This window comes from Melospiza melodia, chromosome 6 (genome assembly GCF_035770615.1).
Source record: "Melospiza melodia melodia isolate bMelMel2 chromosome 6, bMelMel2.pri, whole genome shotgun sequence".
Lineage (NCBI taxonomy): Eukaryota > Metazoa > Chordata > Aves > Passeriformes > Passerellidae > Melospiza > Melospiza melodia.
In genome coordinates, this window is record NC_086199.1 from 16,197,363 (window position 1) to 16,224,883 (window position 27,521).

At 40.6% G+C, this 27,521-nt stretch overlaps 1 protein-coding gene across 1 annotated transcript; it reads left to right on the top strand.

The window, feature by feature from the left end:
- Nucleotides 1–1,316: 1,316 nt before the first annotated feature.
- On the top strand, nt 1,317–27,521 carry LGMN (legumain). The gene is made up of 14 exons (XM_063160084.1): nt 1,317–1,396; nt 7,337–7,514; nt 15,148–15,245; nt 16,057–16,138; nt 16,652–16,737; nt 19,341–19,416; nt 19,866–19,928; nt 20,810–20,876; nt 22,474–22,592; nt 23,270–23,359; nt 24,057–24,254; nt 24,845–25,015; nt 25,910–25,977; nt 26,759–27,521. The coding sequence occupies exons 2-14, from the start codon at nt 7,377–7,379 to the stop codon at nt 26,796–26,798; spliced, it is 1,296 nt and encodes a 431-aa protein (XP_063016154.1). The 5' UTR covers nt 1,317–1,396; nt 7,337–7,376; the 3' UTR covers nt 26,799–27,521.

Here is a 27,521-nt window from a genome sequence, read left to right on the forward strand (position 1 = left end):
TCTTCCCATGTATCTCACAAAAAAGAACATCCTGCTGATGTTTATTAATGCAGAAGTTACAGACAAGTTATTTGGCAATGACTGTATTAGGTTTCTGGGAAGTGACAGCTGGAACAAGGTGTACTTCCCTCATGTAGCCCAGCTATGAGAAACACCTTTGGACTTAGATGATGGGTCAGCAATGCTTTTAAGTGATATTAGATATCTTTGAGGATAGCAGGATAATAAAACATAGGCATAACCCACATGGCTACTAGGCTGGAATTAAATGAGGTGAAACTAAGATTCCTGGCTTGTTTTTTTTTTTTTTTTTTTTTTTTATTTTTTTCTTGCTGGATAATCAGCATGGTGATCTTTGTCAGTTCGAAAAGGTGATTCCTGAAGTGACCCGAATTCTATCAGCTAGACTGTCCCGAGCTGTGTCAGGTCCCTGGGCACGACTGCTCCAGGGAAGTATTGATGAACAACCTGTAATGACCTTTCACATTTGTCATCACAAACAAAGCTGGGTCGGTGCAGACAATGCAAATGGCAGAGTCAGAACAAAACTATGACTTTCTGCACACATTCAGAAACAGTCGGTCACAAAATGCAAAGTTACTTGTTGGGGTTTTTTTTACAGACATGCAAGTGGTTTTTATAGCATGCAATGAGGAAGCTGGTGTGCTATTTGTACGTGGTTTATCAGGCGAAGAAACACGTGCCTCTACATTTCACAAATGAGTGTTCGCTTTTCCTTCTCTCATTACAAACGGAGAGGGGTGTCAGTGCACAGCCCCAGCCCCTCTGGCGGTGCATGTGGCTCAGGCAGCCCTGCCCGGCCCGGCCCGCAGCCGGCAGTGGGCAGCACACGGGCCGCCCTTGTGGGACACGCCAGGACCGTGAGGGGCCGCTCGGCTTCTTCTGTCATCTCACGGATTCCCTTTGGCACATTCCTCTGCCTTCCCATGCTGGGCCTCCTGCCTCCATCCTGCCCGAAGGCACAGGGCAGTTCCAGCGGGAAGGCGCAGCCAGCGCGGCCCCGGTCGTGTCCCGTGCACAACCTGCGCAATCGCCGCGGCCTCGCCGGCTCCCGGCGCGCCCTCGGTGCGGGCCCGGCCAACGCGAGAGGAGCTTCCCGGGACTCCTGGGACATGCGGGACCACGCCACTCACCCCGCAGCAGGGGAACTACAAGTCCCAAAAAGCTTTGCGCGCAGAGCCGGCGGCTGCCTGAGCCAGTGGGGCGCCGGGCTTGCTGGGGCTCGTAGTGTGGCCGGGGGGATGTCCGGCCCCGCCTCCGCCCGGCCGCGATTGGCCGCGCCCGGCTCCGCCCCCCGCGCGCCGCGGTCGCCCGGCTCGGCACGGCGCTCGCCGCAATCACAGCGGCTGCGGCGGCGTCTCCTCTGCATGAGCTGGTGAGGGCGGCGGGGCTGCGCTGGCCGGGGGCTCCGGCCGGGGGGGAGGACGCGGGGTTCGCCTGAGCGAAGGGAGCTGTGAGCACGGGACGGCCCGCTCCGCTCCGCTGCCCGGCCGCAGAGGCGGGGGAGCGGCCCCGCCGCCTCCCCGGGGAGCGGCCGAGGGTGCCGGTGTCCTTCCCGGGCTCCGAGCGCTGCCGAGCCCCCACCGCTTCGCCCGGCGTCCCGTCCTGCCCTGGGCTGGCACGCCTGGCCTGGGAACTGTGTTTGATCCCTCCGTGCTGCAAGAGAGACTGGCTCAGAGCGGCTCCTTCCGAGGGGCACTGCCCAGGGCTGGCACGGGAGGGACATGGGGCAGTGGGGGAGGAAGCAGCTTAGATTACATCACCAGTAATACATTTTTATTGTGAGAAAAGGATGGAGTAACTGTTTACAGGATTTCGGTGGAGAGCTGGGGATGCCTGAAAGGCGCTGCGCTGTGGCTGGTTGTTTATAGCTGGTAGACAGCCTAGGTAGGTGGGTAGCATGAGGCTCTGCTTGGAGGTACTAGCACCACTAGTTCCTAGTTAGGATGGAACAACACTGTGTTGGATGTCTGTATTCGCGAGTTAACATAAATATTGTAGCCAAGACCTGAAATGCTAAGATAAACGATAGTGAAAGACGTGGATTGCAGGAATCTTGTGTAATATCACACTGGAATTTCTACGTAATAACTTCTGTAGAATTTCATTCTCTCCGTGCTCCCAACATTTCCATGCTTGCTGAGCAGACTTTCTTACCCTTACCTGACTTACTCTTTTACCCTTATACCCCCTATGCCAACTCAAGCAATTTAACAAAAGTATTGCTCATGTAGCATTGTGGTATCTCTTTTTTCTTACTATCAGAATGTGATGGCAGAGGCTTTGTACATCTGCAGACAGATAAGAAAGTAAATAGCAGAAGCAGTTTTATCGAAGCCTTAAGGTCTGCCAGATTTGAATCTGGATTTTTTGAAACACGTAGAGAAAAAAATCCCCTGAACTAGGTGTATTAGCTTATCACCATTTTAGGAATGATTTTGGGGTTTTTTTACCTTCAGGTAAATTGTGCCATCTCTACTGCTGAGAAAAGTAAACCTGCAAACAGGAGAATGAACTTTAAATAAATGTATTTAAAAGTCATTATAAATAACATCAAGAATCATTCTGAGTTAACTAAAAAATCATGGGTTTTTACAGTAAAAGTGGCTTATACATCTTCAGTAGCTAAACAGAAATATTTTAGTAAAAGTTTTAATCATACTAAGCCCGTTCATAGAATAGTTACTAGCAGACTTTGTAAGGATATATTTTGCAACAGGGATGATAATCTCCTTCAAAGTGTAACATGCTAGAATTTATAGCGATGGAGGTTTTTTTCCTTTCTACAACACAAGTGCAGAAAGAAAATCAGGTTATTTGTGCAGGGGCCTAATCACAGGTTTAGGTGCTTCTGTTTTTGTAGCAGCCAGCACAGCATGTGGGTGGAACATTGCTGGCAGAACTGTGGACATCAGTTTCCTGCGAGGAAGACTTTCACAAATTTTGTGGAAATCAGCATCTAAGTGGCAGGCAATATGCAAGCACCCTGTGGAGAAAGGAACTGTGGCTTGATTTGGGAATCTCAGAGGCTAGTAGTTACGAGAAGTGAGCTGTTAAGAAAGACTTTGCAGAAGAGCTTTAGTGGTCATCTGACCGGCTTAAGGCTGTTATTTTTCAGCAAGGTTACTGTTAGTGTGCTTCTCATGCAAGTAAAATAGAGATATGGTTTCTGTTTATACAGCTCTTGGAGACTGTGCCTAAGGTGTTTCAAGTGTAACCCACTGAAGTGTCAATATTGCTTTAAAAGCTAGTGGAAAATACTTTGATCAACTCAAAGCCCTTTCTTTAGAGTGCTATCCTGTTCTAAGAGTATTGGTCTCAAAGGACTGTTTCCCAAAGGAAAGTTGTGAACTCAGGGAACAGGTCGTTGGCCAGAAAAAATGTTCCAGCAGCTGCCAGCCATTTCCAGATGTGGGCTTTCCTAAGCATCCCTCTCTTATCAAGTCAGAGATGTTTGCTAGCTATCTAGTGGGAAGTGGTCAAAGCACCTCTGTCGGGGCAGACTGGTTTTATGAGTGAATTGTTCTGCAAGAGCCACCCAGTTCTGGATGTGCTTCTTCCACAGATTGTGCAAAGTGTGCAGCAGCCTTACCTGGGTGTGTACGTGGTGGTGTGATGCTGAGCCCACTGTACTGGTGGGCCTTTATCCTGGCATGGGCTCCAGGCAGAGTTAATTAACTCTTCTGGCAGAAAAACTAGGCAGAGCTGGTCAAATCTTGTTATTTTCTGTATCAACCAAAGCTCTAAGATTGTCTTGTAGTGAGTTTTTAGTTTTTCCACACAGTCTTCATCTGCATGTGATGTAGGATTGATTGCATGTGATGGATCTTCAGAGAAAGGCTCTTTCTGTACCTGTGGTAAACTGGTCAGCTGAGCTGCTCTCTCTTAGTATGACTTGAAGACAAAGCCTGTGATGGGGAGCTTTCTCTTCTCAACTGTAGGTCAGGAACTCATACAACACAACCCTGAACACAGCCTTTTAAATTGCCCACTTGCATTCAGAGGCCTTCTTTAAAACAAGTAGAAATATGTGTGTGTCAGAGTATATTTCTTTGTTTGATCATCATTTGTTTGGCTTGGTTTGGATTTTTTTTTAAGCAGTAGTTAGAAACAAACTATGAAGACCCATTCCCACTGCACGTGTTTAAGCCTATTTTAAATGCTGCTTAGAGAAATTCAGCATTTAAAGTTACAGTGTACTAGTCCATTATGGTATGTCTGGGTTTTTTTTTATTTCCTCCCTTCTTTCTGGTGTTAATTTGATTTAATTATAGTATAGGAAAAGACAGATAAGAGAGATGATATGTCATTAATTTGTGCCAAAGAGGAGGTTCTTTTCTATTCTAAATTATCCATGACAAAACATGTATGATATGCTAGTAAAGTGCAATGTTTCTTGGTATTTATATTTTTTCCCTGGGTGTTCTGCATCAGTCACAACTTTTGTCTCAGCAGAGGAGAGAAATGTGAAGACCTAGATGCCCTTGTACTATCTGGAAGACTTGAATCCCTCAGGGAGGCTCTGCCTGAGGTAGCTGAGTCTCTGTTCTGATGTGTTGCAGGGATTTTCTGTGCTGGGGCTGCTGGCAGGCAGGGTGCAGTGCTGCTGTGGGGTACACCTGTGGTACAGAAGTCCCTGTTCCTGCTCTGGCCCAGGGGTTTTCTGTGCTGGGGCTGTTGGCAGGCAGGTGTGGGGTACACCTGAGGTACCTGTGTGTGGCACAGCAGTGCCTGCCCACAGGTTCTGGCTGAGGTCCTGAGAACTGAGGCTCCTTGTGAGTGTAGTCAGGAGTGTGAACTCACCAGGAAAGACAATCCCATCTGACTGTTTCCATTTGGCTGGTATATCAGTAACTGATAGTGGCAGGGACTGTTTGCATGTGATGGATGTGTGTGCCAGGACCTCCTTTGAGCCATCATGTTACATGGCCTGGTGAACAGCTGGCACCCATGCAGTTTCTGTTGATATGCCCTGGATTCTGATGAATGCTATCTCAAAGAGCTAAGCATCATGTGAAAGGATCTCCAGCACTTATCTGGACCATTAACTTTTTTTTTTTTTTTAATGTAAACATAATTCATGTTATAGTTGGAGAAATGTTATCAGGCTGACACTGAGCTCTGAGAGATCTGTGTGCAGGAAATTCAGCTCAATATTCCAGTAAGTCAAACTCAGTTAAGATTCATAAGCAGATTGTTCAAACAATGCTGATTTTCTTTTTTTGCCTAATATTTCAGGAGTTAGATATACTGAATTGAATACTGGAAATGAATAGGCTCATTGGCCTGTGGCCTATAGTGGCACTTTACAAAAGTTCTGTACAGGTTGGTTTGAATCTTAGCCAGGCTGTAGGCAACAGAATAGGCAGGTTTTATGGGTGCTGTAAACACAGTGCATCTTCAACACAGTATGCTATTTGTCTTATCATCTGAAGAAGTGACAAGGTAGATCAGGCAGAGTTGCCATACAAAGCCACATGCTTTGGCAACAATGACAAAACTTTACAATTCCAGCTCAACATGGGAGAGTATAACCATCTAATAAAAAATCTGCTTATTCCTTCATATCTGCTTGTGTGCTGAAGAAGCTAATAAGTCAACAAACCTAAATTGTTAAGTTACTGTGTATTATTCTTGCTCCAAGTGTTACAGGCAGTGACAGGAGTGGCTTCTTCCTGAAAGATAAGTTTTTGGAAGAAGCAGTTTCATAACAGTTAATCTGTGTAGACCATCAAGACTTTCTTATTTTCTGCTAGCTCCACTAAAAAGGATAAAAATCCCCATCTTTTAAATATGTATATATAGTATAATATATGCATATATATATTTTTCATACTACTGCCTGCAAGATAAATCTTAGTGACCAGTGAACCCATGCTGTGTGTTGGGTTAGTAGTCTTCTCTGAACACAACTGCTCTGGAGAGGATCTGGCTGCTTCTCTATTCCAGCCTCATTTGAGTGGCTGCAGAGGGGTGGTTCTGACTGGGGTACTGAGGCTGACTTAGATATTGTTTACTTGGTTTAGTGGTAGTTTTGATATTTTGCCTTGTGACTGTGTTGAATGGCTTGGGGGTTTCCAGCTTTTATTCCAGAAAAAGTCACGTTAAAATAGACTACTCTGCCTCTTACTACAACACCTCTTCCATACCTAGCAGCAATCATTTACTTCCAGGATCTTGTATTTGTGAGTAGGCAGGTGTAAAATCCCATCTCCCAGTGCATGAGGAAATGTGTAATCCTTATGCATGTGCCAGGAGCATGCAGTTCTTCAGGGGAGTTTGCTTTTACATCAGATGCAGCAGACCTGAGACTGTGACCAGTAAATGGAACCTGCCTGCCCCCTGAACCCCAATTCAAAAAGCAGACCTTAAACCTGTGATTGGATGTGGCCAGATAGTTTGCTTGTAGAGTAAATGCTTTACCAGACAATCAGGATGCTCAGGACATTCACTTGCAAGGACCCTACTTCTAGTCCTCTCAAGAAAGTAGAAAGAGCCATTTCTGCATGGGCTCAAACCTCCCCTGTGCTCTGCTTTTCTAAATTTGTCGTTCACAGGCTCAGATGTATTTTTCTCACTGTGCACCAAGTGCAAACACTTAACCATTGAGGAAAGGGGGCAAAAATGCTGCTCTTTCATGTGGTACTGGTTCACATTTGCTCTCCTAGCATAAAAGGTTGCACAAATAGCGTGAGGCTCTCACAGCCTGCACTTTCCCCAGCCCCAGCAGTTAGGGCTGCATCTTGTGCAGAACAGTGGCATGGCCTCTTTCCACCCTCTTTGGTATTGTGGGCACAGAGAGCTTTTGTGACACTCTGACCTTCCAACTCCCCACCACTTTTCCATGTCTGCAGTGTCCTACATCACCTGGGCTTTGACTCAGTAATAATGGGCTGATTGCCAGTGAGTGGATACCAGGGAATTACATAAGCAGAGACCAAGAGAATAATTTCAATCTGAAAGAGTTTTAATCTGTGAAGTAATTGATAGTGAGGCTTGCTCTGTATTTGAGACTTATTCATTGCCAGCTAGTATAGAGTGAAACAACTGGAGGGAGCTGAACAACTTGGTTGTCCTATTCAGAATTGCTTTCAGTCAGATTTGAAAGCTGACAAAAAGCTATTGTAACTAGTAGCAGCTTGGTGCTAAAGGAAGATATGACCCAAAATTGTACTCTGGGTTAAATGGTCTGTAAAACAAAAAGAAAAAATCCCACAAGCAGGAAAAGCTTATAGTTGGGATATTGCTGATGTTTGTTTTGCATTTTTTATTGGCTGATGTCCTCTCATTCACTTGTCTCAAAATTCTTCATTAGGAGAATTTTCTCCCATTTGTGGAGTAAATAAAGAAGAGAGATGATACTGAAAGCAGTTTTGCTGCTGGGCTGTGCTCTGGGCATCAGCACATTCCCCATGGAAGAGCCTGAAGATGGAGGCAAGCACTGGGTGGTGATTGTTGCAGGTTCCAATGGCTGGTACAACTATCGTCACCAGGTAAGGACCACTGCTCCACATGCTGATGCTGTCCATGCTCCAGACAGTGCCAGCTCCCAGACTTGCAGGAAGGTGGTAGCTGCCTATTATCTAGACTAGTTTAGACCTTCTGCCATTTGAGCAAGTGCTTCTACTTCTAGACTCCCAGGTGTGTGAGGTTTTCAAAGCAAACAGCAGCAAGGTTTGCTCAGAACCTGCTCTTAGTTATTTTTGTTACCACCCCAAGAATTCCCTTCCACTACTCCTTTTTACTATATGGTTTTGGGTTTTTTTTTTGCATACAACTTTTTTCAGCCTCTAACCTCTTGAAAAAGCTGTCATTACCAGAGGAGAAGTATTCTTCCTCTAATCTCACTTCTGCATCCTGGGAGATGAGTGCCTTTTAGGGTAAATACTCTATTACTAACTAGGCTAGAGGATCTAACCCCAACTTGCAGTTGTAGAGAAGATACCTAGAGGTAAACCTCATTTTGAGACACATGTGTTCCTTTCCATTTCTTTCCTCTTTTCATTATGCTCTTAAAAGCTTTCTTTTTTTGTAGTTAAAAAAATCTCTGAAGGCTGCAAATGCATTATTATGTTTTGAGGAGTGGAGGACATATTGAAGGGGGTTCTTTTTAACCTGAACCAGTTTGCTGGCTGTGCTCAACAGCATGGCCTCAGAATTATGTTGGCACAACAAAGATAGGGTGCAGCAGGGTGCAGGGAACAAAGTGAGTGGCAGAAACAGGAGGAAAGAGAACAAGAACTCCTGAGTAACGCTGCTGGGAAAGCCAGTGTGTTGTGAAACTCTGGGCTGAGTGTGGGTGTCACTATGGACAGGATTAAATCCAAGTGACTTAATTCTGATTAAGTTCAAGATTTATAATCAGCAGTCAGGAAACTTCTGCAGCACTTTCCCCTTGGGGAATTGCTGGACAATCCCTTAAACAGATCAATCTGTGCAAATGCTGATTTTGCTCTAAATTTGCAGCTTGGCTTTCCTGGAGAACAGGATAATTTAATTCTGATTTATGTGTACATTTATATATTTCTAGATGCTAGAAGAATAGTTTATTATAGTATTGTTGGTTAAATACTAGTGTACAAAATCAGCATTTTTAAAACTGAGTTTTATGAAATGTACTGGTTGAATTGCTGAATGCTGGAACTTTTAAAGTATTTATTATTTTTAATGTAACTGCCTGTAAAATATAGAGAGGCTTCATCCTCTTGTTTGATTGAGGAACAGATGAGCCTTCTGTGTGTTAGGCACCTTGGGTTTTGTGTATGTTTCTTCTTCGTCTAGGCTCACAATCAGTTTGTAACTTCCAGCACAGTGATGAGCTTAAAACTAAATTAATCAGACTGACAATCTTGTTGCATCTGAAGAACAACCTGTCACTGGCAAGTGCTAGCTAAACACTTTGACAAACAGGTTTCAGGGACTTTCCTGGCTCCTTACACTGTAGATATCACCTGATAATTATAGTTGGAATATTACAGCCTTAATATAAACTATTCCTATTTAAAATTAAATCTTGAAGAAGAATTTTAAAGTTGAAATTGGGAAACAATGATGAAAATACTACTGCTGTACTTGATTACTGCCTGTCTTGGAGTGTCTAAATGTAATTACTGAGTTGTGCTCTTTTTGTTGCTATTGCTGAATAACCAGTCTAGCTGGCTCCCTTCCATTCTAGGAGGAGTTACTACCACAACATAAATTCTTTAAATAAAATTACAGTTTTGAAGCTGTGGCTCATGAGAATTCCTTTTCTCAGTTGCCTGGGCACAGTTTTTAGTCTCTCTGTCAATGAGCCTGCAGTGGCAAGTGCATCTGCCAAGTAAAATAGGGTTATGCAGAACACAAGATCCACACTTACATATTTCTGTCCAACAGTGAGTGAATCTCTTTAACATGCTAGTTTCACAGAAGCCTATTAACTTTTGAGTGTGATCATGCTTTGCAGATATTTACTAAGTAATTCCTTTTCAATGTTAGAAAAATGAGAACGGGATTTCTTTAAATACCTAATTTTGAAGATAATGTCAGCTAACAATGCACAATATCTGCCACGTTGGATTGTTCTGAATTTAAATACTATTTAAACTGTATTTTAAACTGCCACTTGTTTCAGGTATTAACAATTGGAAAGAAGAAAATTAGAACACCAATAATAATCCTATTAAGGTTACAAAAGCAGCATTGTAAAAGAGTCCTTCAGAATGAGGCTGGGTTCTTACTTGCCTGTCCTGAGCAACATACTGTGCATCTTAACTTGTTATGAAAAAGCTCAATTCCCACAGGATGCAGCACAGCAGCAGGTTCTGCCTAGTGCTAATGCTGTTCTGCCTGGTGGCCTTTTTTGGTCAGTCTTATAGGCCTGGTGGGTGTGAGCACACATGGTAGCAGTGACATGTGGTGAGACAGAGCTAGCAGTTAGTCATGGGAAATCCTCTCATGTGTGACCTGAAGTGTCATCCAGACAGGGGTGCCTTGGGTATTAAAAAATTGGGGAAATTTGTTCCCAGGAAAACAAGCAGAATGGTAGACTTTTAGGAGAGTCATTCAGAGGAGGAAAGATGCTACAGAAATCTGAGAAGTTCTGACAGATTTGTGAAAATATTATGCAGACTGCTCACCATCTCTTGGTGTGTTAGGGTTCTCTACCTTCTAGAGGTAGAAGCAAAAACATTTAAAGTAATTAAATTATTTGCCAAAGTCACTTATAGTGGAATAGGACTTGGTCTTTCACTTCTGTGCTTCAGAACACATAGTGAACACACATAGGAACACGTGGAATTGTTCAGTAGAATCATACCTGTGCTATAATTTTTTTGCTTTCCAAAGGAGAAACTGCAGAGGAAAATATATTGTAGTCTAATTCAGTTCACTCCTGCCATCACCCTTCTTCCCCAGAACTTCTCTGACCTAGCCTGAGTACAAGTGGATTTGTAGATGTGTTCCTGTAAGTAGTTATTCAATGTAGCTTTTTTTTATTACCAGACTTGTTGCTATTCCCTTCATGCAACAAAGCACTCATATTGTCCCTTTTTAATTTGAGAATTGAGCAGACACATCTCTGGGTTTCAGTTCCTCAGTTCAGCTGTCCAGGGTACACTTAATACATGATGTTGCATGTTTGTATTACCTTTTTATTTTGTGAGCTCCAGTTGCTTTGCATGCTGCCTGCTTCAACGTTGTCAAATGTACTGTATTGTAATTATCTGGTGGTAATGTGCTCATCTGACTGAGCAACCACAAAAGCAGAAGAAATAGATTACATATTCAAAAATACCTCATTTCATACATGGCATGCTGTACAGACCCCAGGAATATTAAGTTTGTAAAGACTTTGCAGACCCAGGAAACACTGAGTTTGCACCTGTAACCTCAAGGAATCTGAAACTTTGCTTAAGACTGGTTATTTAGATGTCAGTGGTCAGGATCCACTGTCAGTACAAACCAAGGATAGAAAAGGAGAAAAACCACCATTTGTGCTTAATATGAGCAAGATTCACACTTTGCAGGCAGTTGCTCCCACTGGCTGAAACTGGGACTTCTTCCTAATCAGGATGACCTAAACTTGGCTTACACCTTCATCTCATCCAGTTCCTAAAACAAAATTGAAGTGTTTTGTGTAGTATAGAGCCCAGTGTGATAGGCTTACTGTCATTGCAGGGCTGGCTTGTACATTGCTTTGTGCTTGTGGCTTCTCAGTTCTTTGGCGTTTTTATCCTTATTTCAGTGGTTTTGATTAGAGTTGCTTGGGCTATGGAAGGGCTATCAGTGTGCTCCTCTCTGCTCCTCAGCAGTTACTCTGGCTTCTCTGCAGCAGCTTTCTATTATGAGACTGGCTGCTGTTCAGGAGTACTCCCCCTCTTCCTAGGGAAGGTGGCTCAGTTCTCTGCTGCACAAAGAGCTGGATAAAATACCTCTGGAAAGCTTAGTGATATATGTGAGCAAATACAGTACTAAATGCTTCTGACAGATTTGGAGAATGACTCAACAAGCTAGTTCTCATTAGAAGAAATAGTCTGGCTTTTCTGTGTGATGAACATACCAGCTAACTCAAATCTAAAGCTGGCTTCACATCAGATCAGAAGACCCATGCTTCCTGGATGCTCAAACCCACAGTTTGTGGAAAAAGCCTGATGTGGAACAAGAGTCTTACTAAAGATGGAATGCATCCTCAAGAGTAATGCCAGACTGAAAAAGTCTGGCAAAATTACAATTAAAACTAAAAAAATATGAATTTGTATACATGAGTCTGTTTTCAGTTGTTAGTTTTAGTCTTACACTCACAGAGCTTTGTGGGTCAGAGACTGTATTTAATTCAGTGTCCTAGACACTGCCAGCCAGAGCAGTATCTTATTCCAGGACAGTTTTAAATTTTCCTCTCTTGTAGGTAACAGACACTGAGGCTGCCTTGGCCTTCAATTAACATTTCCTCACTGTGTTTAATAAATTTAAACCAAACTCTTAGGAAACCTTTGCTAAATTCTTGATAGAGTTATATCTTTGGGCAGACTCAGTGATGTGTGTTTAAGCAAAGGAGTAAGACATGGCTGGCATTTCAGACATATTCTTCTACTTTGTTTGTATATTGGAGTTCATTCTTGTTTAGGCTGTGACGTTTCAGCCCAAACAAGAATGAATTCTTGTAGTGGGAATCGTGCTGCTTTAAGGTAAAGCTGCCAGTTCCTTTCAGCCATGAACCTAGCAGTCATAAGACAAGAAGTAGCCAATTTCACACAAGTCCAAGCTTTTCCCTTTAGGAACTATTTATGCAAGCTTGTGTCATAAACAACTTGATTTTTCCAAAAATCCCCCCAGGCAATTTGCTTAAAAGCTGTGTCATTCAAATGTGTGAACAGCTGTGTGGAAGAGGAAAATTGGGGTGCCAGGAAAACAGGGTAGTTCACTCTCTGATCCCCATGCTTTCCAAATCTAGGAGTTAATTATTTAAGCAGCTCTTCCATCACAATTTGCTGATGTAGTGAAGGGTTTAGACTAACCAGGGGGTGAAAGGTCTAAACCATGCCCTTAACAGTGTCCATTTTGGAGCTACACATAAGGTCAGTGTGCAGCAGGAGCTGTGTAGCTGCACCTTCTCCTGTGCTGTGTGGGGCAGCTGCAGCTTTTCCTGTGCTGATCTGGGGCAGCCCCTCAAATCACAGTCACAGAAACATGATTTAGTGACAATTTATCCAGTAAATGTTCATAGCACACATTTCACATGTTAAACCATAAAGAATAATACCAATAAGAGATCTGAAACCAGTGAAGAGCTGTTTCTTCTGGAGTGGTTTACAGGTGCAGATATGCCAGAAACATTTCATAGAGAAGCAGGGTCAAATAGCAGTATTTGAGAGCAGTTAGACATCAACAGGAAATACTCTGCATACACCTCCCTGCTCTGGCTGCAAACGTTTTTACTCTGGTTTTGTAGAGATTTATGGGGTTTTTATGTGTACACAGGGACCAATCATGAGCAATATCAAAGGTGGGTAATTAAGTCAGCTAATTCTATGCAATAAACCCTAACTGTTTACTCATAACTGTCCTACTTTAGTCAGTGGATTTTTAGTAGGAATGCATGTTTTTGCTGCTCTAGGCTTTGCTGGTGATAACATTATGCTACCAGCAGTTCCCTTAGCAAAAGCCTTAAAAGGCTGGGACAACCCCCAAACAGGCATAAGTTGAGATGAAGGGAATTGACTACATTGATCTGTGTTCCTTTACAGTAGGGATTTTGGTAATGACTGCTGTTTGCTAAGGCAGGACATACTGAGCAAACAGTGAATGAACCAGAAGGAAGGAGAGGAAACTAAAACAACCTGATGCATTTACAAAGTTTAACTTCTTTTGGGTACTTGGGATCAGTTGAAACACCTCTGAAGTCCCTGCTGGCCAGCCACATGTCTGTGGGAGCAGACACTTGCTGATTGAATATGGTGATACTCTATCACTGCATGCCTGAGCATTTCCCTTTTGCCAGCCTGTGAAGGTTCCTGTCAGCATCACAGAGGTGTGTGAGTGAGAAGGGATCTATGATCTACTCATCAATCAGTGTAGAGAAGCCCTGATTAGTTTTCTTCTGCTTCTGCTTGGGTTGCTTGTGAAAATCGAATATCTTCTCAGTCATACCTGTGCTCTTCTGTTTCATATATGCAGTACCTTCCTAACTCTGTTTAACCTCAATGTTTTGACTTTTTGAGGCAGCAGCTGGTATGATGACATACAAGGAAATGGAAAACTAACTGGGAGATTGTCTGGGATAGGTGGAAGAGAACCTGGACTGCTGACCTGTAAAGTAGGAAATGGAACTGCTTTAGTAAGAACAGTTTAACATTTGGGGTTAAATCTCACATAAAGAGATTTTATTGTTGGAGAGTTCATTAGCATTGTATGTGCTTCACCCTTCACAGAATCTTGCGCAACTATCTTTTCTTTTCATTTTTATCTGCACTTAGAAGACCAAGGATTTTAAAGTTAGTGTATTTTACAGTGTCCTTTTGGTCAAACTAAGGAAAATCACTAGTACTCCTAAGTAATCTAAATAGACACTGGTCTACTTAAACCACATCAATTTGGTTTCCAAATTAGCAAATTAGATTAGTTCAACACAAGTAAGCTTTAAAGCCTGCTTCCTGCCTGCATTTGGAGTGTGCATTTGTTAGATGAGATCTCTTCCATTAATCCTGCACAGCTTTTCCTAGCATTTGGTGGGTTCTAGTTTGCAAGTTTAGGAATGATTGTTAATGCCCCATTAGGGCACTCAGGGACTGTAAGTTTTAAAGAAGAGAATTATTTGGGCTGGGGTTACTAAAAGGTTAGCATTCTGATAGAGCTCTGCATTTACTTTACTGTATTTACTGCATTTACTGTAATACCACTTTAATGAGTGTTGTTATTTCTGTGTCACGGGAAGATGGTTCTGTAAAGAAAATATGCTTATTCATATCCTGTACAAATCAGCAAAAGAGCCTGAATTTTGCAATTCTGTTTTCCACTGAAATAGGATGTGCCCCGAGTTAGTCCCTCTGCAGAGTAAGAAATACATAATTAAAAAGAAAATATTCCCTAAACCAAATTCTCATCTCATAGTAGAGCAAGATTTAATAAAATCTTTGCATAGATGAGATTGGTAAACAATACTTGCTGAAGTCAAGGACAGCCTCTAATCCTTAGTTGTGCAGGCTTGGTGCAGAACTAAGGGAAATTGGTGGAAATCCAACTCTTTTTGTCTGCTTGGCACACTTTGGATTTCTCTGTCACTGCAAAAGGTTTTTATTTTGATTTTCTCATACAATGGAGAATATTGCTGAGAGCTTCATGTTAAATTTGTTATGTGTACCAAGTCTGAAGTAACTTCTGGTTTCTGTTTAAATAAGAAATCAAAATAGATAATGAAGGAGAGATAATAATCATAGTCTCTACTATTAATGCAACTGCTTGTTTAGAGAAGAGCAATGAGCTCTGGTTTAACCTGTGCATTTCAGCTCTCTAGCAGCCCTCAGTCTCTTATATTGGAATGAAGTTTGTTTTGGTCAACAGCTTGCTCTGAGGTCTGAAAAGCTATATTGCTTCTAGTATCAAAGGTAAAATTTCTGTTAAAACTAGTAATGAAAATTTGCTTAATTTCAGGCAGATGTGTGCCATGCGTACCAGATTGTACACCGAAATGGAATCCCAGATGAGCAGATCATTGTCATGATGTATGATGACATTGCTGATAATGAGGAGTAAGTGATGAACATGCACTGGTCACAAACTATATGGTTACTACAAACATGCAGTGGTCACCAGTGTGTTTTGAGTTTGTAGTAGTTTTGAAAGAAAAGCCCTTAAAACCACTTCTGATATGCATAGAGATGTCAGCCATCAGCACAATAATTCTCCTTTGAAATGTGCTCATGAGCTTCCTAAGCCTTGGAACACAGCTCAGCATCAGCTGTGGCACTGAGGACTGCAGAGCTTTGTTATGAGAGTAAGGGATCTTAACTCCCAGCCATAACAGTATGCAGCAGATAAATAACCTAAACTTGTGAACACAGTGGAGGTCTGTGTGCAATTTTCAGGGCTTTTTTGGAGGATATTATCAGATTAATTCCCAGCATTCAATGAAGATGGGTACAGGTCCCATTCTGGGTGACTGTCTAGAGCATATCATTGCTTCCTGTATGACACAGTTAATTTATACAGCCTCTAATTCTGGAACAACTTCCCCCAAAATCAGCACAGCAGCACTGGGAGCAAAGTGTTAAGGGGAATAAAGGCAGGACTCCAAGGAGAGAAATGATAGAGACTATTCTCCTACATCTTCAGATTAATTGACATGATCTGAGATAGAATACTTGAATGTATTCTGAGAGTAAGGACACCTGAGACAAATACATATAACTGACTGAAGTGTAAAGCCCTTTATATTCTGAAATCACTTAATGACATATGGTGCAAGTTCCTCTACTCTCAGGTGAGCTGGCTTCTGTTGTTCTAAAGTCATTGCATGGCATGTGGATAATTATTCCTATTTTTGTTCCATTTACCTTTCAGAAATCCAACCAAAGGCATTGTCATCAATAGACCTAATGGCTCAGATGTGTATGCTGGAGTGCCCAAGGACTATACAAAGGAGGTAGGAACAAAACCCCTTTTCCTGGGGTTCAGCATTGTCCAATGCCTGAATAAATTCTTTCACCCTGTAGCTTACACTCCAAAATGCACATAATATAAAGCATCAAGTTTATTCACCTATATGGTTTGACATGAAGTTTGGTGTTCATAATATGAATATAGACAATAGATTCTTTGAAGTGAAGCATTGGTCATCAAAGTGAACCTTTACACTGTTTCCATGCTGACAGATGAAATAAAAGGAAGGAAGGGCTTGGATTGTAAATGTTGTAACTCAATCTGAAAAACAGCTATGTAAAACTAATTGTTTCATTAAATCAGTACACTAATCCAGTCACTCTGTGATTTCATGATTCAGCAGCCAAGTGAGTCATTAGATAAAGATGTATTGAAAAGGCTGGCCAGCTAAATTTGTCATCCATGCATAGCTTCTAACTTTATGAAACCATCTTTCTAAATGAAGATTTTGTTGTTTTTATGATCAGATCTAACTTTAATCTTCTCAAATCCTTAGGATGTTACTCCTAAGAATTTTCTTGCTGTTCTCAGAGGAGATGAGGAAGCAGTGAAGGGGGTGGGATCAGGAAAAGTATTGAAAAGGTAAGAGAAGTTTAATTTAGAAAATATTTGCATGTGTAGTTGTAAATTGACACTGATTTCAACAAAAGAATAAATTAGAGCAACTTAAGAATCCAGCAAAATTATTGATGGCAATTCCAGGTCCTTCACATTACAAATACAGTGGTTCTAGTTTCTTAAACTATGCATCACAACAAAGCAACTGCTGATATTTGACTGATTAAGGTATAAAAGATCCAGAGAGTAGTATTAACTGTATGAAAGTATTTGTTATTTAGACTGTTATCTTTTTCAAGAATGGCAGTTCTAAGATAGTGTGGCTAAACTCTGGAGACTTCTGGAAAGGATTTTCCAAGGCTTGTTTTAATGTACATGAACAATTTTATTAATCAGCAGAAGACTTGGGTCAAACTCAGGCCAGACTTTGCAGTGAATGGCGGAGGAACAGAGAGAGCTTAACCAGCTCATCAGCTGAAAGAATTGCATGCCTAATCCCAGCCTTGGTCTTTGTAGCACGTGTACAGTTATTGAGGCTGAGTATAAATCATAATTCCATTCCTAATGAAGTGGAATTATGCTTTATAATAAATGAAAAAAAATCTTTGTGACTGAAAAAGTAATATGAGCAATTAAACTTGTAAGTGATGTATTATTTTAAATTATTTGTAAACTAGGCTACACAAATGATTCTAAGTTTTGCAATATTTTAATATATGAAGAATAATAAATTATAGATTGGCTAAGTGGAATGTAAGATTTTTAATTAATGGTAGTTTATAATGGCTTATATAATTTAGATGATTCAAGAATGTAGTTAATACATTTCAGGGCTTAATAATCTTCTTGGAAGGATACCTGATGTCAGTTATTCATCTTGCTTCTACAGAGTTTGAAATGTGAAAGTATGATGCCACCTTACTAACTTGTACTATATTTCTGACTATTGGTTAAGAGATATATCATATATTTTTCTGTGTACAAAATGACTGTAAAACCTTTAAGAATTTAAATTCAACCATTTGGAAGGAGTAGCCTTGTTAAAGAAAAACTGTGAAGTCTATCTTCATCTGACAGTTGATTTTAGAGACATAGTAATGAAAAACAACAGAAGAATCCCACCCTGGCACTGAGGAGAACAATAAAAAGAAGGAGTAGGATAGTCAAATAAGTTACTGCTCTGAATTGTTTGAACTTCATTCTTAAATGCTGAGGTTGAAAATGATATATGCAACACATATAGGCAAAACGTTAATAAATTACTGCACATTACCAGATTGTGCAATTCCAGTATCTGGAATGAGTCAAGGGGTGACTATGAAGCAATTTTTGGTTTAAAAAAATGTCCATCTGAACACACCTCACCTGTGAAAACTTGATGTTCCTGTTCAAATAAGGAAGTAGCTATGCAGGGGGCCAAAGTCTCTTAATGTACTCAGGAAGAAAACTTGAACCCACAAAAAAAAGTCTTAATTGTTTACATTCCACCTTGGTCAAATTTTTTACATTTAGGATCAAGAGCAGGAAGCCAAAAAGTAACACCAGCCCTTCTTTATTTGTCTCTGTTTGAATTTTCAAGTGGCCTGACTTTTGCTGTTGGGTGGGACAAGAGCTCAATTATCCTTTCCCTGGGAGGCTTCCAGATGGACTTTCTGGAGTTCTCCCTAACCAGTTGGTTACTGGCCAAACAGAAGGCTGGACAATGTTCCCTTGGGCTGCTGCAGTTGTACCTGTTTGCTGTGAGGAAAGAGCAAAAGCAAGTAAAGGTTTCTGGACTCTGGTACAGAGGAACAGAGGAGGGTCTGGACACTCCTTCTGATCTTTTTACACACTTCATATTTGTCCCTGAACCCAGTTTAAAAGGAAAATTCCTTTGCAGATCTGGCTGTTAGGGCAAGACCTTTCTGTCACCCAAACATGATCTGTTTGAATCTGATTAGAGTGGAATCAGGCTGTAGAGCAGACTGTACTACACAGTTGTGAGGGTGTCAAAGCCTGTGAGTGCTCAGTGCTCAGCTGCCTGCAGAGCCACGGGTGCAGATGCCAGTCTGGCCCTGTGGGTGCCTGTGTGCATGCATCAGTTCCTCATGGAGCTGCAGGCTGACACTGCTTGCTGATCTGTGTGGCTGATTATGGCCATAGTAGTCCTTACACATACCTCAGGGTCTTAGCAAAGAGGTTTTTATTATTTATCCTTGTGTTAATGGTATAACCTTGGTATAACTTAGTAATAAAAGCATTCCTTTTTTTACCAGACTTCTACAAATGCCCACATTATTACCAATTCTTCTCATAGCCATTAAAAACCAATTATGTTTTCAGCATACCCTACATAACAGCCCCTGTCTCAATCAGTTTACAGTTTGGAATGTGAAATGTGATTGCCATATTCTCCATGTTTGAGGGACTATATCTTTGGTTTTGTTCCTTTTGTTGGCATCTCTTCTAATAAGGATCCAAACTAATATGCTTGGGAGAAAAAAAATTTTGCCAAGAGGAGGAGGTGCTTCAGCTCTATTATTTTCAGATATTGACATGTCTTGGCACTGAGAAGCAGATGATTGTTGTTGTATTGAAGATTAGTTTGGAGTAGTTAAAAAGACTTTGCTTCAATTTTTTCATTACAGTGGTCCCAAGGATCATGTGTTTGTTTATTTCACTGACCATGGAGCTCCAGGACTTCTGGCTTTTCCTGATGATGATGTAAGCATTTGGGAAATAACACAAAACCCTTCATTTTAGTGACATACTAAAATAATAACACATAAATGTAAAACATGAGAATATTTAGTGCACTGCTATATTGAGGGGAGAGGCCAAAAAAGAGCAATATTCTCCTGATCACTGTATTTTGAATTTTTTCCAGTTAGAATCTGTAACATCCAGTTGAAACTTAAGTTATGTCATTCCATAGTCAGGCTGCTTCACACAGGTGTGCCTTGGCTTTCTGGTGCACTATACATATCTTCTGGGACCGCTGCTCATCTTTTCCAGAGTGGTAAATGCTAGAATGTTATACTTCAGAAGGGCAAAGGACTGGATAAATTTATTGGGAAAATAGTGTACATATTCACAACAATTAGTATTTACTCTTAAGTGAATTGTGTCTGTTGAACATAAGTGGTTTTAATACAAGCCTTCTTATTTTTCAGCTTCATGTGAAGGACTTGAATAAGACTATTTGGTACATGTATCATCACAAGAAATACCGGAAGGTAAACAAGCATACTCGAAATTCTGAAATGAAAAGAGCAGCTGGCATAGAAGAGAGACGTTTTTATTTTGAGATTTGGCTCAAAGTAGGAAGAATCTGTTACATGCAGCTAAATTTGCATTAGGATTTTGCAGTTAAAAGCATTGATCTGCTCCAAATTTTCCATAAATGGTTTATTTGTTTTTGCAGTCAATATTCATATGTAGTGTAACTGCTATTTGCTAATGCTGCATATTCTGGCTAGAAAAGCAACATCTGTAACTGCTGCACCCCATAATTTATACCTGACATACCTGACTCTCTTCCTGTACTTTGTTTACTTCAGACTTTACTGTTTGTACAGGAAGTTTGTATATATCTCATGTTTTTCTTACAGTTCCTTATTTAGTTTAAAAGACTGTACCTCTTGTCAGAAAATTCTGTGAATTTATTTCATCACATGTGCTAATAGCAGAAAAGTTACTGTTTTGAACATTTTCCTGGTGCTTTTTTATGCAGTTCTTTGTGGCAATGTCTGCTATGGCTGGCTGTGTTTAGGAACACACAGCTGGCATCAGTTCAGAGACACTACCTTCAATACTAACATGTTGCTGTGCCTGTAGAGTGACTGTGTATTTGATCTGTGCTTTGTACAATAGCCACTAGATCCCTGTGGATTCTGTAGAGGTGAATAACACTTTTTCATTATTATTCTTTCCCTTTTCTACAGAGTCTAATTCCTGAAAATAAAAAATTATCTTGTGTTTTGTAGCATTATGCATAGCTTTTGTTTCAGGAATAGCAGTACAGGCCAACTGGCTACACCTAAAAAGCACCAAACAAGTATTCTCCATTTCCTCATGGAATTTCTTAAGGTCTCTGATTTATTTTTGTATTTTATAGATGGTGTTCTACATTGAAGCATGTGAGTCTGGATCTATGATGAATCATTTGGCTGATAATATCAATGGTGAGCAGTCAGTTAACTTACTGGACTTAAATATCACAACTTGTCCCAGACCTTGTCACAGACAAGTACTGACTGTGACAAGAACAGGTTCAAGGCATGTTTATGTAGAATTTTAGTGGGGGAGCACAAGAAAGTAATATTTTCCATTTACAGGAAGTTCCTTTTAGTAGAGTCTTACAAAAGACTGAAAAGGCTTTCAGTTTCTCGAAAATGAGAAGTTGAAAAAGTATTTCTTTTCAGGAACCAGGTGGTTGCCCTGGTTATACAGACATTTCTCAGCCTCAGCACTGCTAACAGGTGTGAAGTTCCTGCTCTCAGTTTCATCGAGTAGCAGTTGTAGGCACCACTGCCAGGTGGATTTGCTGCACGTTTGTACAACAACCCAAGATGTGGAACTCAGATTTTTCAGGGTTTCCAGGCTCTCTGCTGCAGAGCTGGAAGCTCAGCCTTGATTGGGATGAGGAATCACAACCTTTTGAAACAGCTGTTCCATATCAGGGAGAGAAGTGTTTGCTCCCGTGGTTTTGAAGATGTCATTGCAGAGGAGACCAGCCATGTGCCTGTCCATGGCATCCTGGGTGTTTGGCCCTGGGTGTGCTGCCTGACACCACCAAGATTCCTTACAAACAGCTTTTCTTTTTTACAGGTAGTTTCATGTTGATGATTGTCCCAGACAAATGCTCAGTATTTTTTATAGTTTATTCTGAGGACTCTGGTTTTACAACCAGCTGTGCCACAGAACTTAAAAAGGCAGAAAATCGACAGTTTCTGTATTAGAGTACAAAGTTGTCTTTGGCAGCTCTCACTGATAAGCTAAGAAGTTTAACTGGTTACTTAATAATCATTTTGAAGGGTGCTAAGAGGAGCATTTTGCTGTACAGATAAGATTCAAGATTTTTTTTACTTTTGAGCTTTAGGTACATTCTGAATAGAAACAACACAACAGCTCTATAAAATCATGTGGAACACTTTCACTCTAAAATAAGGATTTTCCTTCAGTTACACAACTGTGTTATGTATTAACTTTGGCAAAAGGCCAAAATTGCTTTTGTCTTGAGACCTGTCAATATGTGTTTACAGTATTTCTGTTGTCTTAGAGGTGACTTACTGGCAACACTGTGCTCAGGACAGATGTAGGATTATTTTACTTTGTCTCAGTGTAGAGCATTATCCAACAAAGTATATTACTTAGAAGGTGGCATTATGTGGAAGTAAAGATGATTTTTAGGGGATTCACTTCAAGTTTGGAGAAAAGATCTCATCATTGTCATGAAGAAAATGAATGTATAGATAGTTGTTAGTGCACAGTGCTCTCAGGCACTTCTTGAATAGTAGATTTTTCCTTCAGGCAATTTTTAAACACCCCAGACCACATTTGGCAGCAAAGAAGAAGCACAGAGTGTGCTTAGAACAGCACTGAGGGTGACTGAATAGAATGATTAACTTACTTCTTTCCTTCCTGTTATTTAGAAGTAAATGATTGAAAGGCAAAATACTTAGACAAATTTATTGTGTGCAGCTAAGTATTAAATCATGGAGGAGCAAGGGGAGATTAAAAAAAAGAAGATCAAAAAACCCCTTACTGTTTGTATTACAGTTTATGCAACAACAGCTGCTAATCCCAAGGAGTCATCTTATGCATGTTACTATGATGATGAAAGACAGACTTATCTTGGGGACTGGTACAGTGTGAATTGGATGGAAGATTCAGATATGGTAAGTTACTTAAACAAATTTTCTTAATTTCATGTATGAAAAAGATCAGTAGGATTTTTTAAGATAGCTCTTTTACAAGATTTGTGAAAATATTTGGCTTTATGTCAAAATCAACAAATTAAGTTGGTAAAAGTATTTATCTGCTACTCAGAACCATATATATAATCTTTATTTGTTTGGGCCACTGAATTTACTTCCAATACCAACTTTCAGAAATATTATTTCCTGTTGTTATTTATAAGATAGAAAATATCTAACTTCTAGTTTCAAGCTGACATAATCTTTGCCAATCTGAGACCACATCTCCAAACATGTTAAATGAACTGGGCGGTTCAGTGAGTTGTATGTCTGCTTCAGGGCTGCTTAAATATGGAACTGTGGCTAACCCACTTGTTAGAATAATGGAGAATGGTGTTAATTAAACAAACCTGGGATTTGTATGCAAGTCCACTCCCTTCTTGCCTATTTTCTGGGAAATGACATTACTAAAAGCAAGATGAGAATATGCTGTCAAATCTTCTTTTCAGTTTTTACTTCAATGTTTTTCAAAGGTTGTATAGCTCTTGTCCTATACATCCTCCTACTCACTGGCAGCTAAGACCCTTTGCAGCTTCCCTTGCATTTTTAGAATAGCCAAGTTTAACTAATTTAGACCTCATGGAACTTTCTTTGTGCAGGAGGATCTAAGAAAAGAAACACTCCACAAGCAGTTTCAGCTGGTGAAGAAACGCACCAACACCAGCCATGTGATGCAGTATGGAAACAGAGTAGGTATTTCACTGGGCTTCTTGCTCAAATGTATCTCCAAGCCTTTCTTACCCTATACTTTCATGCCTTCATCCAAACAAAAAACAGCTGTAATCTGGCAGGGTTGATTTAGTCATTTTTAGTCATGAGCTATTTCTCTTAGAAGACCTCAGCATTTAAGAGGTGATGATCCTGATGCTAAAGGAAATCAGCCTAGCATATGCATTAATCCAAGAAATCAGGGTACAAGTTGTCCTCCAAGCTCTGCCAGTGATTTGACACTTCAGTAAAGAAAGGTATTTACCACTTCCCAGCATATTATGAGCATTAGTGAAATGTTAAAAAATACAATGATCCCTCAAATGGGAAGAGCTAAGAGGTGATACAGCATTTACAATAGTCCCATTATGCATCAGATTAAATACTCATTAAAAAAACCAATGTGCTGGTACGTAACCTGGTAGCCTTTTTCCTTTTTTCCCCCAGTGAGTTTTGGAAATTAAAGTTCTCTGATTTTTGGCAGCCTTTACCTCATTGTATTAAAAACCCAACATATGCATACACACAGGCACACACACCTACCACCCTGTTACTGTTACTTCCTTTATTTTCTCTAATAAAACAAGTTTAGAGATTTAGGTTTGCATGGCAGAAAAAGAAAAAACTGCCTATTGAGGGTGATTGACAGTTTCCATCTGCTTACATTTTATCCTTCAGAGCATCTCCTCCATGAAGGTGATGCAGTTCCAGGGCATGGGGAAGAAAGCTATGCCCATTTCTCTGCCACCTGTGGAAAACTATGACCTGACACCTAGTCCTGATGTGCCCTTTGCAATCATGAAACGAAAGCTGATGGCTACCAATGACATTTCTGAGGCTAAGAAGATTGCTGCAGAGATGAAAGCATACCTGGAGGTAAGAAAGAAAAATAATTTTGCTCATCAGGCCAGATTAACTTCTATCCTAAGAAATGGCAGAAGGAAAATCCCTGAAAGCCAAAAAAAATTTCTCTTCAGACTGATGGTTTATTCTTCCTTCAAAATTCAGTGATCTGTTCCACAAGGCACATTCTTAGTAATTATCTAGCCAAAAGGTAAGCAAATGCAAAAGTCAGTCTCACAGCTTTAATTGACAGGAAATTCCTCATCTGCATCCATAGGGATTCTTGTGGGGGTGACTTAATCTTTGGTATTAGAGAAACTCATGTCTCAGTAGAACTGAAAGATCCCAAATCAAATAGCTCCTGCAGAATGGAAGTCAGTATTCCCTGGTAAACAGTGGAAGGACAGTAAGTAATTTTGGGCTCCAGGAATCTTGACTTTCTGTCAGTTTTCATTTGAGTGTGAAGAGACAAGTGCAACAGACTATGCTAAAAATAAATGGCAAAATTTGGTTCCCTAAAGAGCCTAAAAGTTAAAGGAGGATTAAAGAAAGAAATTTCATTCAAAGTCTTTAAATTAGATTTAGAAAAAGCATGTTTTAAGTTCTTTTTGTTTTATATACAGGTGAAAGAATTCATCCAAGAATCCATGCAGAAGATAGTCACTGTAGTAACAGGGTCAACAGAACAGACCAAGCAGATTCTGTCAGACAGACTGACCATCAGCAATTATGACTGTTATCAGTCAGCAGTGAACCACTTCAAAGCTCATTGCTTCAACTGGCATTTACCTGTGGTAAGTCACTCATTGGATATAACCTGATAAACAGCCACAAAAACTAGCCCAGGCATAGGCACACCTGCAAAAATCAGCTTTTATTAAAAAGCTACCTTGGGGCAGTCATACAGATCAGATTTGGAAGAAGGGTAAGTAATTGCTTTTGGAATCAATTTTTACTACACCTTTGGGTAAGCAAGAAGTTTACTAAAAAAACTTCTTGCTTACCCAAGATAATATGTAATTTTACTAGTTGTGCTGTTGCTTCCATCAGTTCCCTCCCCAGAAATCCCAGTGTTAAGAAAGTCATGTTGTATTTCTGTTTGAAACATCTCTGCTGACTAAACAGAAACAAACCATCACCACTATGAATTCATAATCTTGATGCATTCAGATTTCTGTATTATGATATATTACTATTCATAATTCCTTGCAGTAGCCTTGCTGCTATTTCCATCATCTTGCTGAATTCTTGAGAACTACTTTTTAGTTTAGGAGCTTTAATACTGTTTGCTCTTCCTGGGATCCCAGTTGAGGATTCAAGTAGTGTTATTAGACTTTAGGTAAGAATAAGAAAGTCCTGATTGCAGGCAAGATAACCTCTTTAGTGGATTTTTTGGTTTTGTTCTGTGGGATTTTAAGAACATAATGGACTAGATGGTCTTGTGTATGAGGTCAATGTTCAGCACAGCTGAATTTCCTAAGTTCAAATAAGTTAAATGGCTGAATTGCCTGAAATTCAAAGAGCAAAGTGTGCAGAAAAAAGATCCATTTAGCCCAGTACTAGATCATCAGTTGAATACATTGGATATTATAGCAGCTCTAAATTATTTCCACCATTTAGTTTGGACAAATGATACCTGCTTTTGATCACTGATACCTGCTTTTGATAACAATGTTTGTTTATTTCAGTATGAGTATGCACTGAGACAGCTGTATGCCTTGGTCAACCTTTGTGAAGGAGGATACCCCATTGACAGGTAATGAGGTTCCCAGAGGTTTAACTGTGGCTAGAAGAACAAAAGCCAATAGGCTGATAAAGCTTAATCCTAAAAGTTTCTCACTTGTTCTGCTCTTGTTATCATTTTGTCCATAAATCACTCTAAATTTAGAAATGTTTGTTTTGACAAACATCATTATTTGTTCCCTCCCACTCACAATGATCCATGTCCCCATAACCCTGTAATTTCATTACTGAGCCTCAGGGAAAATGACAGCCAGGCAGAGGATGCCACTGCACCACACAGCATCAAACAATGCAGCATGACTGGTGCAAGGGCGTTGCCCTGTAACTCCTGCATCGGCTCACACTGAAGCCAGGCAGGGAACTGCTGTGTTTTCTGTGCCACCCCCTCAGCTGCTGGCTCAAAACACCACAGCACTGCTGGGTTCTGATGATGAAAGATAATATAGTGCTATGTGTGGGGTAGGAAAGCAGGGAAGTAATGATCCAGGCTGACCCCTGTGGTGGTGCAGTAGAGCCAAGGGCAGCATGGTGTTGGAGTTCTGTCTTAGGAATTTGTGGTAGAGGTTGGGATCCCAGCTTATGAGTCATGCAAGAGAAGTAAAAGGGAGAGAAGAAAGCAGAAGGGTAGGGAATGTGAGGATGGACTAGTAGTTCAGAGAGTATGTACATGCAACTTGGGAGGTGAAGAACTGCTGCCCCCACTCCTGGTGGCAGCCCTCTGCAGTCAGTTTGGGAAATTAGTTTAAGAGCAGGGTACCTGAAAAGTTATTGATCATTATTGTTGTCTGTTGCAGAATATGCCTGGCCATGAATCGGGTGTGCCTTGGGTATTGATGGAAACAACAGTCCTGAATGTAACCCTTACTACAAGTGATAACTTTTCATAGCTGTCATAATCCAGACTTTATGTGCATGCAACCTGGAGAGTCAGACACTGTACTGGAACTGTGCTGGGAGCTGAGGCACCAGACCATGAGCAGTGCAGCACTTGGCAGTGCTCTCCCCTGCATCCCCACCTGCTGACAGCCTGCTGCTTTGAGAGAGGCATTTTGGCAGACCACCTGGAGCTTTCAAGATGGATATTTTTTTCAAAGCACAATGCTCTTAGGAATCTCTGGATGAACACTACAAGCCACCTCTGTGATTGCTAAATCCATCCTAAATCTAAACATTGAGTCATTAATTCTGGAGGGTTTTTTAATACTCTTGCTAGCTCTTAACTTTTTTAAAAAAGTTAATGAATGCCATTACAGTGACTAATTTGCAGATTGGTTGAAGACTGAAGAAACCAAAGCTTGTTCTTCATGTTTTAACTCCTTAACAGTTTAAAGAAATTAGTTGCATATGGGAGCTGTTTGATGTGGACAGCACAGTTAAATGTTGAACAGTAAAAATCTTTGAGTAGAAAGTACTGTTTTCCAAAAAAATTCTAAATATCTAATGCTGTAAATTTAGCACCAGTATGCTGTAATTAATTGTGTATACTCACAAACCTGTGGGAAGTCATGGAGTACAGGAATTGCCTGTGAATAAAAATAAAGTTGACAGTTTCATCCA